This window comes from Oryza glaberrima, chromosome 12 (genome assembly GCF_000147395.1).
Source record: "Oryza glaberrima chromosome 12, OglaRS2, whole genome shotgun sequence".
Classification (NCBI taxonomy): domain Eukaryota; kingdom Viridiplantae; phylum Streptophyta; class Magnoliopsida; order Poales; family Poaceae; genus Oryza; species Oryza glaberrima.
The window spans coordinates 18067872-18080456 of NC_068337.1; the positions used below are offsets into that span (position 1 = coordinate 18067872).

Here is a 12585-nt window from a genome sequence, read left to right on the forward strand (position 1 = left end):
AGTTTTTCGTATATACATAAATACGTAATATTACGTAATATTCAGGATGATTTTTTAAGATTTTGACCTTTCTCTTAAAAGATTTTATTTAGGACTTTTTTTTAAGTTGATTGTATATATTTGTGTTGTAAAGACCTTTAGAACAAATAAATTCTAAACTCAAACCATTCAAAACCATGGAATCAAGTAGATATATGGATTAAAAATTATAGCTATTAACTTGAACTTATCTAACTGTTGATCCCTTTTATGAGAAATTGATTGCTTAATAATAGAAATAGAGAATAGGTGAGGAGGGTATATGGGGTGGACGGACAGACGTACGTACGTACGTACGTATGTACTGTAGGAGGTGGTGGGGTAGGGGTGGGGTGGGATTTAATTTTAATCTAATGGTCTAAAATATCGGGTCCACCAATTTAAGTGAAAATAGACGGTTAGATTTGATAGAGCCACGTGGCGGCCTAGGAGCATTTGTAGGAGCACCAAGTGGCGGCTTGAGAGCGTTTGTAGGAAGTTTAATGGACTTTTAGTATATAATAGATGAATTCAGGTGGGAAAGCTCTCCCTCCCGGTGAATTTTTTTTTTTAAAAAAAAACGTGGATGCATGCTGAATTGGTGAAGCGCACGGCTATTATTTGGGCCATGGTAAAGAATATAAATCATGGTCTCAAATCCCAAGAGATTGTACCAAAATCAGCAGGAAAAAAAACTGTACAACACCTTTGCTGGTTAGAGAAATGTGCATGATCTGTACCAATATATAACACACAAGTTGGACAATATCACTGAATAACGTGTAATGCAATGTAAATGACTGAGCTGCATCATCCCAGAAATCATGATCTATCAGGCTTTTGTTTACAGTTAACAGCCTGAAAAAAGGTCATAGGAGAAATTGTAACAGTAAGCACAAAATGCACACCATAACAGAAAGAAATACAGAAGGAGATCAAAATATTGGGAAATAAGATATTCTACTTTCGAACGGTGTTCTAAAATGTAGGTACACTTTTTCCTTGTATATGGCCTAGTACACTCCCTTTCTAGACCAGTTCTCAGAACACAAGCTAAAGTTGCAACTTGCAAGTCCTTTGAGTAACTGCTTGGTAGATCGAACAAATCATCAATTATCGCATTCATTCCCGACCTTTTTCAGTAATCAATCATAACCGTATAAAGTGAACAAAATAATGCTTAGGCATTAGACAGTAGTAGAGTACTAGATGTCACAAATCACCATATATTCGTAAGTGCTTTGGGATGAGTGGTATAGTCGTATATATAATTGACTTACATGCTAAGGGCCGCAAGGTTAACACAAATGAAGAATTTATCACATCTTCCACTGCATCAATCAAGAGATTACAATGGTAAACACTCCCAACACACAAAGGACAGTATCAAGATTTAAACATTTACTTAATAATCTTTAAGTGAGGAAAATGATACCTCAGGAACTTGGTTCGATGATGTCTTGGCAGCCAATCTGCAGGTTGACGAAAAAACAAGAGTCAAAATTGGGATCAAAGCTACTTCAGTTTGCACTAATCTCCCTCGCAAAAAAAAAAGTTTGCACTAATCTGGTATCAAATAGTCCAAAACTCCAGAGGTGTAGTAAAGCTTCGGCCTGTTTGGTTGGAGGGAGTTGGTGATGGGGAATGGGAGTTTATCATATCTGGAAGTTTAAATCTGTAGTTTGTTTGGTTGAAAGACTTGGGAATTCGAGGGGGTTTGGGATGGGAAATTAAGAGGTCCAATTCCCACCAATCTCTTACCTGGGAGAGGCCTGTTAATTCGTGAGACTTGGAGGGAATTCGATGTGAAAACAAACAACGGATGGGGACTAAAAATGTAACTCCCATAACCAATCCCACCATCAACTCCCTCCTTAAAACTCTTATTCCTCTTCCTCCAATCCCACCATCAACTCCTTCCTTGAAACTCCCATTTCTCTTCCCGCCTTCGTCTTTAGGAAATGGAGATAATAAGTCCAAACCTATCTCTAAGTTTTAGCTTTTGGAATATTCCAAGAATCTGAATAAATGATTTTGGACAAACAGAGTATTATCTTAAATGGATAAAAAGGGAAACTTAATCATTGCCTTTAACTTTGAAGGGTCCCGCGTCCACTCAAATCATACCGATACCGTGTGTTCGCCACCTCCTTTTCCCAACCCCTCTCCCTCGTTTTCCACGCGCACGCTTTTCAAACTGCTAAACGGTGTGTTTTTTACAAAAAATTTATATACGAAAGTTGCTTAAAAAAATCAAATTAATTCATTTTTTTATAAAAATAGCTAATACTTAATTAATCACACGCTAATGGATCACTTCCGTCTTCGGCGCCTACTTATTCTCAGTTGGCAACCACCACTACTAGCGAACAAACCATGTTTGAACACCATGTTTGAGGAGTAGTGGCGCCGGCTGCTCTGCTCCTCGGTTGCTTGCTTCGTTCGCCGACTCCACCTCCTCCTCGCCGTCTTGAACCTTTTCTGATTTGGATATTCGTGAATCTCCATCCCTCTCTCGCGTGGTCGGTGCGCCACGAGGGATTTTCCCTTTTAAAAAGGCTCGATGTGGGACCCACCTAGCAGGGAGGCACTGGAGGCGTTTAATAGCCTTGTGGGGGGCCATCTATCAGAAGGAGGACGGCTGTGTAAAAGGACAAGAGTCTATATAGGTCCTAGATTTTCTTTCTTTTTTTTCTAAAAAGGTACCTGCTGTTTGGACTTTGTTAAAATTCTAAATGAGGGTTGTTTTTATTTATAAATTATATTTCTTCTTAACTCTTATAATTATTTTCTATTTTAATATTTTATTTTATTTGTTAATTAATTTTCTTATGTATTCTAGATGGTCTCTTCTTTAATAGTATTTATTTTTTATTACGAATTTTAGTTATTTATAAATTGTATTTCTCGTTAAATTTTTATTTTGCTTTTTCTAATTTTAGATTTTTTTTAAATTTTAATTAACCTCGTATTATATTCTATATGGAATAAAAGCATAGAACAAGAGAAAATGTTGGAATGGGTTATTATAAAATGATGCAACATTTTTCTAAGAAAAGGTAGGAACAAAAATTGTTTCACATAAATACAGTCGCATAAAAGAAAAAAAACAAAAGGCGGGTGTATTGGACTTCTAAACCAAAAAGAATGCGAAAGTCATGAGTTTGCATTTAATTTTCTGAAGACCGTGTTATGTTTATTCTTTTATAGAATTTGGATGCTTTATATAGCCTTTTTCTTGAAGAGATCTTATTATTTTCCAAATAATGTTAAAGGCCCATATGAATTTAGGGGGTTGTCATAGGAATTTTAGTGATTGTTTGTTTGCATGCTTCAATTTATCAAACACGTATCTATAAGGTGTAGCATGCCATAATTTATATTGCTAAGAAATACATACTCACAAATTAGATAAACTTTAATAATGCTTTTTTACAATGATAAATCATAAATGGGAACACTAAACATGCTAAAAGTGTGGGATCGAATAAAGCACCAGTTTAACGTAGTCAGATCTGCTTTACTAGGTCAAATCTGCTTTCAACCATTTGATGTTATCTAAAACATCCATCATAAAATCCTCGAAATTTGTAGTCGTAGACTCGGATTATTGGATACGATCAGTGGAGATTTAGGCAAGATATCAACAAAGCTAAAATTAATAAAACGCTGTAAATTACCGTGACTAACTAGAGGACAAAATTGCACTGTGAAAAAATACTAAAGCAGATGGAAAAAGTATACTAATAAATACTTCCTTCCTCCGTTTCATAATGTAACTCATTCTAATATTTTTCATATTTATATTAACGTTAATAAATATAGACATAAATATAAATATGAGTAAAAAAAAGGGAAAAAATATGCTCTACACATTGCCACGCACGCATCACAATTCACAAGCCAAGTACTAGTGCTTCAAGCAACCAGCTTGAGGTGGTACGCTGCTATGGCGGCCGCCGCCGCCGCCGCCTATGCTGCTCCACCGTCGCCGGCACGCGGGGTCGACCGCCCTGCCGCCGCACCACCAGGCGGCGCAGGTGCAGCAGCAGATGGCCGGGCCCCTGCCGAGCGCCACCACGCACGCCAGCACGAGCACCATCGCCACCGCCACCGCCCAGCTCCGGCCGCGGCCACCGCTCGCGTGATCTCCGCCCCCGTGCCCCACGTTCGCCGCCGCCGCCGCGGGCCGCTCGTCGGCGTCATCAGCGGCCGCGCGAAGCAGCACTGCAACACCCGGCGCCGCCGCTGATGACACCGCTCCGGCTCCTTCGTCCCCGCCGCCGCCTCTTCTGCCGGCGCGGCGGTGGCCGCCGCCGAGGTGGAGCGCGGCGGAGAGCCCGGCGCGGAGGCGGGCCCTCTTGGACCCCTTGTTGTTGTTCTTGTCCCTCTTCTTGATGGACTCGGTCTTGGCCAGCGACAGCGCCATCGGCGACCTCGGCAAGCTATCCACCCGCCTCAGCCCCCTCCCACCGCCACCTCCGCCGCCCATCGAAGACTTCCGGCGAAGAAGCCGCATATCCGATTCCGAATCTCCTCCACCGCGGGCGCCGCTCTCTGCTGCTCGCCCCGGCCGCCGCGTCCTCCTTTATACTGCAGCAGAAGCTAGCTCGGGGTGGTGATGGTGGTGGTGTTCAAGAATGGAAGACGCGTGAGGGCGGCGGAGCGCGAGTGTCCGTACCGTACGTGTGGCCCGTTGGGATTTGGGAAGCTTCCCGGCGAGACGACGCGGCGCGCAGGGGTGTCCGCGCTGGCGAGCGATATGCGAGTCCGCGTCGCGCGCGCGGCTCACGAAGCGGGCCGTCTCGTCTCGTCTGTACGTGTGGGCTGCAACCTGCCACGTGGTAGCCCACGTGTCTCCTGCTAGATGGTCTTAGGCCTGGTCTGTAGATGGGCTTAGGCCGCTTCGGCCTGGCCTGAAGAGAAAATGAAGGCCCGCAAAATGGATTACTTCCTCCATTTCACCATTTTAGTTTTGACTTTAGTTTTTTTTAGGGTTTTGACTTCGGTTCACCAAGTATATAAAAAAATAATATTTATAACTGCAAATTAGTTTTATTAAACTGACATTGAATATAATTTTATAGTTTTTATTTTATGTTGAAAATATTGCTATATTTTTCTGTAAACTTAATCATAGTTTGACTTAGAAAAACCCAAAACAAGTTATAATATAAAATAGAGGTAGTAGATTAGATGATGTACAATTTTTTTCTCTTTTCATCAGATGTAGTACTCCACTAGCCAACTTCCAATCTTTCCGATCGTAAATATTTAATGTTTACACCCTCCGGTCATACTGAGGTTTAGAGAAAATTCAATTAAAATTTTAAAATTTAACCATTGATTTTATAAGATCTTGTGTGAATCTACTCGTACTATTTTAATTATTTTAAAACTAAGTATTTGAGAAAAAAATATTAATGGTTACAAAAGTTTGACCAAAACTCACCTAAATGTGAAATATTATGATCGCAGGGAGTAGAACTACATCTGATAAACCTTTTAAACTTCCAATGGAGTGCTTTTTTTAAAAAAAAAAATGATAGGCATAGGTTTTCCTTAAAAATTACTCCCCCGTCCCATAATATAAGGGATTTTGAGTTTTGACTTGCAACGTTTGACCACTCATCTTATTCAAAAATTTTTAAAATTATTATTTATTTTATTTGTGACTTACTTTATTATCTACAGTACTTTAAGCACAACTTTTCGTTTTTTATATTTGCATAAAAAATTTGATTAAGACGAATGGTCAAACGTTGCAAGCAAAAGCTTAAAATCCCTTATATTGTGAGACGGAGGGAGTATCATCATAAAACCATAAACTTACTATTTTACAAACAAACTTATTGTAATATAAAGTTAATATAAACTTTTATAAGTTTGATCCAATGTTGTACCAAAATGTTAAATATTTATTTATGACCAAGCAAATAGTAGTTTTTTATGAGACAAATGTCAAACATTTAAGACGGGAAGAAGCAATTATTCTTTTTACATAAAAATGATTAAGAAACACATAACAGCCTTTTGCTGTACCTGGGTCCAGTGACAGGCCATAGCCCAGTCATCAAATCAGTGCATCACTTGCTGGATTTGCAGCTAATACCTAATTTTTTTTAAAAAAAAAATAAAACATGATTAAGCTGCATCAATTTCTTTTCAGCGAGAAAGCTGGCTTTACATGGCCTACCGACAGGAACAGCATACAGCACATCACAACCAAACAACATATCACTATCTTTCTCCCCATAACACACACTCACTCATCAAATCATCACCGATTCATGCAAATGTGTGTGCATCACCATCTGCAAACAGAAGGCGAAAACGAAACCAAGAGTTGAGTTGGCCCCCACAAAGAGGTCTACATGCCACCCAACATGCAATCTCTCCAAGTTTTTGTGTATAGTTAAATGCTAGTAGCTAATGAGTGAGGATGAAGGTTGTAACAACAGAATCCAAGAGTTGATGAAGACTTACCTTTCATGTCCGTTGTGGTGGCCCTGTCGACAGAATCTGTTGTTGATCAGCATTACACCTGATGACTGATGGGCATGTATGAATGTATGGCCTGCAATGTTAAAATATCAGTTAAGTAGTAGAATGCTAATTCTGTATGACCCAAACAGGCAAGAATGCAATGGCATGTATTTTAGAAAGAACTGTTGAGGGCCTGCACCAAAAATAAAATGTCGAGTGAAATGTAGATGCTGGTTATTCAGCTGTGCAATTTCTTTTATTGGATCTAAGTTACATAACCTGTGCTAGTACCATCACCTAGCTCATTTATGCACAGATATTATGAGTACAACATGGGAAGATAATGAAAAAAAGAGTACAACAGTACATGTACCCTATAAAGAATAAAATTAGTGATAACCTAGAAAACCAAATGAAATCCGAATCCATTACTTTCAACTTTCACTAGAAGCAAACTCATTCCCATGAAAAGTTTTTTTAAAAAAAGGAAATAGTAAAAATAAGTTTTCACTTTCACTAGAAGCAACCAAAGGACGTGAATACAGAAAGGCTGCAGGCACATCATCCTTGGTTCAGGAGCACATGGTGTGGCGCCAAGTTCCAATCAAGCAGGTTAGATCCTCAAAGCAGTTTTAATCTTTTTGCCAAGATCACCAAGCTATCTTCTTAAGCTAACTTCAACAAAAAAGAATATCACAATCCTAGCTAATAATCTACCTCCCAAATCCCCTCAAGATGTAGCAATCCTAGCAATCAGTTGTCCTTCACCTTTCACTCAACTGCGTTCTCCTGTTCCAAATCACCCATCACCTGATCAACATCACCCCCCCTCCCTCTAATTTGCCTTAATGGGTGTCTACGAGTCATTTCGGACTACTTTTCTTCTTAATAGAATGATGTGCATCTCTCCTGCGTGTTCGAGAAAAAAAGAGAGTAAATTTCACTTTGAACCATCTTTATTAGCCAAAGTTTCACAATGAACTAGAGGTAAGCTAATCTTTTCACTTAACACCACATATGCTTACTATTCTTTGCACTTTGGACCGGGGCTAGATAACTTGAGCTGCCATGCTGGCAAGAACAATGTGGGTTGGCTCCGAATTTTGTCTATTTGCTGCCATAAACTATGAGAACCAATATGAGGGCTTCCACCACCATCGAAGTTCTTGCCACCAAATATGAAAACACAAAATTATTTTTTTAACACACTATTGTAAAATACCGAAATGCAAGAACAAATCATTGCACTGATCGTTTATCTAGCACGATGCAATACCCAATTGCTGCCATACCGATCTTTTATGTCGCCCAATACTCCATCGGCTGCTGCTTTGTAGCTTGGCTAAAGCAACAATAAAGCCCCAAATTGTGAACCTTAGTCCAAAGTGCAACAATGGTAATTATATGTGGTGTTATGTGGAAAGTTAGGTTTACTTCTAGTCCATTGTGAAACTTTGGTTAATAAAGGTGGTCCAAAGTAAACTTTACTTAAAAAATAATTTATCAACTTAAACAAAGGAGACATCCCTCCCCATATCCTTGCCTATCTCTCTAATGATTGTCACTAAGTATTTCTCAGTTTCTCACTCCCATGTCACGAGCAGTCATGGCCAATTTGTGCTGGCTGGATTTTGCTTAGCCACTCCGCAAAAGAATTTCCACAACCACCACACCACTATGCCCTTTCTCCCGTTCATGTCAGGCCGGCCGGCCCCCACACCTCGCACCACCCTACTCTCCTCTCCTCTCCTACACACCCCATCCTGACACCCCCAATATTCCCTGTCTCCCAAGCTGTCCTTGCCTGTGCCTGCTTGCGTTCGCTGTCCTCCTCCTCCTCCTCCTCCCTGCAGGATCAATGACTGCAGGCCAGGACACCACCAACCACGACACCATTCACATATAACTATAAGGAGCTCAAGGGCTGACGGGTCGTTTTTCTTGGACACTGAAAGCACAAGCAGAGAGGGAGAGGGAGAGAGAGGGAAGAAGAAGGTGAGGGAGCTGGGCAATGGCGACTTCCTTTCAGGGGACGACGACCAAGTGCATGGCGTGCGACAAGACGGTGTACCTGGTCGACAAGCTCACCGCCGACAACAGGGTCTACCACAAGGCCTGCTTCCGGTGCCACCATTGCAAGGGCACCCTCAAGGTATGCATCAGTGGTTGGGGACCTGGGGATCAGGGGGGTTTCTTGATACTGCCCAGCCTGCACATTTTATGCTCAGTGAAAGAGTTGTTTTCTGTGAGCTTTCTCTTGAGTTTTTTCTTTTATGAGGAATGGTAAAAGAAGTGAAGTGGCATAAGAAACTTACCAGAATATGCATCGTGATGATGCTTCCGCTGCAGCTCGCGAACTACAACTCGTTTGAAGGAGTGCTCTACTGCAGGCCTCACTTTGATCAGCTGTTCAAGAGGACTGGAAGTTTAGACAAGAGCTTTGAAGGTACTGAAGTCACTTACCTCCCTGGTTCATTCCTGTGAAATTACAGAATGATTCTGTGGTTCTTGAGCCTGACTAGTATTTATCCTCACCTGCAATGGTTCAGGAACTCCAAAGGTTGTCAAGCCAGAAAAAACAGTTGAGAATGAGGTATGGAATCTCTAAAAATATATCCAGAGTAGACTTGTTCATATTTCCTGGAATACTAGTGAGTTCGTTTTTTTTCAAATCAGACCACAAAGTTACATATAAGCACTTGTACACACTGATCAAATAGATAACAAATCCCCCTCTCAAAACTGCAAAGATCTAATCAGGAATGAAGCTTAGTTCATAGACACAATCTGAAGTATAGACAGCTCAATATATATCAAATACTAATGAGTAAACACTAATCCATTCAAAACGTTAAGTATAAGAAATGGATCTGACCAGGTAGGAACTATTTCAATAAAAGGTGACAACTATGCACCAAAAAAAAATGCGACTTGAAAACATTGAGAAGTAGAATATTGACAAAAGTTGGTGCCCTTACACTCAGTACTGTATGGTTTCATATAATGTATTTGGCATCGTTCATCTCCTTCTTTGTCATCAACTACCACATTGGGTGTTGCTTATCATGATTGTATTTTTGGCAGAATGCTATTAAAGTCTCGAGCGCATTTGCTGGCACGAGAGAGAAATGCGTGGGATGCAACAAGACAGTCTATCCAATTGAAAGGGTACTATTTTGTACTCTAATCAACTCTCTCATTTATTTTTTGGGAGTTTCCTTTACTTGACCAGCTGTAGACTGTATCTGGCTTCATGTTCATGAAGACAACATTTGCTGAATATGCAAGTTGGACCCTCAATTATTGATCTTTTTTTCTTTACTTGAAGATAAGAAAAGGAGCTGCAGCCTCTTGATTTGAATGGGTAAACAGTACTGATCCCAATATTCTTACCAACTCTGCAGGTTACTGTCAATAACACCATGTATCACAAAAGCTGCTTCAAGTGCTGTCATGGAGGATGCACCATTAGCCCCTCAAATTACATCGCACACGAAGGGAAGCTCTATTGCAAGCACCACCATATTCAGTTGATCAAAGAGAAGGGGAACTTCAGCCAACTTGAGAATGACCATGAGAAGGCATCACAATCTGGATCTGTAGAGGATGAAGATTCAGAATATTAGTCCTTTGAGAAATTTCCAGAGATAAATAATGATCTTCTTGCTTTTGCTCCAGAGCACCATGTCTTTCTTTGCGCGGTCTTTACAGTTTTTTCCCAATGAAGGTCATGTGCATTCAGAGAACAATAATATTATTTGGCTTGTATCCGCTTGTAAAACCTTGTTATATTGGAGTCAGAATGTCTACCTGGTTTGAACCTTTACTTGTGAGATGCTTGCGTGCATACAAGCAAGAAAAAGTAGGCTATTGTTTCATCTATCGAATAGATGATATTTGTCCAAACAAGTAGCATAAGAAAAGTCACAGGTTTGGTCATATGATAAAAAAACAACTTAGAACAACCTAAACCTTTAGCAAGGAAAAAGATTGACTAGCTGGCAACTCAAAAGGAAATGGCACAGAAGAGCAGATCTGAGCCAATTTAATTAATCAGTACGGAAAAAGACCGTACAACAAGCTTTAAATGTAGTGAACATAATTTTTGTGCACTGAAGGTAGAGTAAAGATTTCAAGTAGTAGGGAAGTAAGTAATATAAACGGTTTATAGTATTGAAAAATCATCAATGCAGATGCAGTACTCAAGACTTTCATCTTCTTATATTTAGTTTAAGTTAACAAGATACAATTCCAGGGTATTTGTCTTCGTCAGTTGGATGATGATATTTTTCAAGTCGTCCGACTAATCGTCGTCCTAGTTGGTACTGAGGAGACCACGCTCGACTTTCTGATTTTAAAACATTGGTTTAAGATGTCCAAGTGTATGATATAGCAGCGCATCACTATAAAGTGTTGTTTATCAGGCTACATCAGAATCTTTTCCTTTTTCTATTTCACTATTTAAGTTCCATTTGTGCCGTAGGGAACACTAAAAAAGGGAATAATGGATGCATAAAGTGAGTTCACCTCACTAAATCAAGCATGGGCTTGCTCTGTTCATCAGGTCCAATTAACTTATTTGCTTACCAGAATATGATTGCCAGCCTGAGATCACAAACTTTGGGTCCATTCAGACACCCTGATGTGGGTGAACCAGTCCCAAGAAAAAAAAAAGGTATAGTATTATTAAGAGTAAATTTCATAAAACCCCACCTATTATGGTCCAAGTTGCACAAAATCACATGAATTTTGGTCTGTGACATATAACCCTAGGTTTTATGGTCCTAAAGTTTCACAAAACCACATTATTGATCATTTTGACTTCAATTTACCACACTTTTAAGTTCTACGATCACATGTCAAATTTATGAGGATTTTATTCATCAAATAAATGTTACATCCACTTTTTTCAATTTTGATATAGGAGTATATCAAAATGGTTAACAGTGTAGTTTTGTGAAAGTTTAGTACCATAATACCCAGGGTTATGTGCCACGTGCCAAAACCCCTGTGGTTTTATGCAACTTGAGCCATAATAGGTGGGGTTTTATGAAATTTACTCTATTATTAAAGTGGTATTAATTTTCTAGAGGATCATGAATCATGACAGTCACCTCCCAGCTGCTTGGATTCGCAGTCACCCAGCTTGATTATGCTGACACCCTCACTAGCTGTCCTTTGACCAACTAGCATGACAATTTTCTACCAGTCGGACATTATTATATGCTTGCTTGTACAGAGGACAGCAGAGAATGAATGGAAGGGCCTTTGATTGGATGGACCACACATGTAAGTTAGCATATAAAGAGAAGAATAATGAAGAGATGGTAAGGAACATGCCATAGGCAGTACAAAAGTGAAGTATTTTGTGCGTCTGGGAGACTGGGACAATCAATACTAAGAATGGACAGAAAATGAATTATGCAGCGAAATGTTGTGGCATATATTGATGCGAAATATCAGTGAAAAAGATGTGTTAAAACTTTAAATATAGATGCAGCATTACATGGAAGGCATTGCAACCATTTTATTATAGTAAATTCTAATAGAACACATTCTTAACATAGTGACATTGACACAGCGCATAGCATCATACTGTCTTTCAAGCCTAGCGGTAAGAAACAAAAACAGCAGTAACATAAAATAGAAAAAGGACACAGGGTAACTTACCCTTTATTTATATTGCGGATCATATGCAGGCTAAACAATAGAAATCTGTATATGTACTCAAGCTGTTCTAGCTATATATTTTCGTGTTGTTGTTTAAAGTTAGAAGTTGACAGGCAAAGTTTATAATTTCTGCTGGCAATATGACTGTACCACTTTTTAGGAGAGAAAAAGGAAATCACTAAAGGCATTAGGCAGTAGTCTTAGTTTGCTCACCTAATTTGTTCTGGTAGCACCCGTAAACAACTGTTCTTCAGGTTTTCGTTAGTCCACCAACTTGGACTACACAAAATAACTAGCGATAATAAGATTTGCACCTGGAGAAGAATGATCAAAGGCACATTAGTATTGCAAAACATGACAGTTATATTAACAAAGTATACATGAAATGGTAGCGTAGGCATATGGAAATTA

At 39.6% G+C, this 12585-nt stretch overlaps 2 protein-coding genes across 3 annotated transcripts; one reads left to right on the top strand and one right to left on the bottom strand.

Moving 5' to 3' along the window:
* Nucleotides 1-3788: 3788 nt before the first annotated feature.
* Nucleotides 3789-6132, bottom strand: LOC127757827 (uncharacterized). Of its 2 annotated transcripts, XM_052283412.1 has the most exons (3): nt 6061-6132; nt 4700-4934; nt 3789-4611 (listed from the first exon to the last, which is right to left on the bottom strand). In XM_052283412.1, exon 3 carries the CDS (start codon nt 4535-4537, stop codon nt 3929-3931), a length of 609 nt encoding a protein of 202 aa, XP_052139372.1. In that variant the 5' UTR covers nt 4538-4611; nt 4700-4934; nt 6061-6132; the 3' UTR covers nt 3789-3928. The 2 variants fall into 2 exon arrangements, with proteins under 2 accessions (XP_052139372.1, XP_052139371.1); XM_052283411.1 differs by having other exon boundaries at nt 3789-4934.
* Nucleotides 6133-8269: 2137 nt separating this feature from the next.
* Nucleotides 8270-10329, top strand: LOC127757276 (LIM domain-containing protein WLIM1). The gene is made up of 5 exons (XM_052282769.1): nt 8270-8656; nt 8854-8950; nt 9054-9097; nt 9589-9672; nt 9909-10329. The coding sequence occupies exons 1-5, from the start codon at nt 8516-8518 to the stop codon at nt 10128-10130; spliced, it is 588 nt and encodes a 195-aa protein (XP_052138729.1). The 5' UTR covers nt 8270-8515; the 3' UTR covers nt 10131-10329.
* The last annotated feature ends 2256 nt before the right edge of the window (nt 10330-12585 follow it).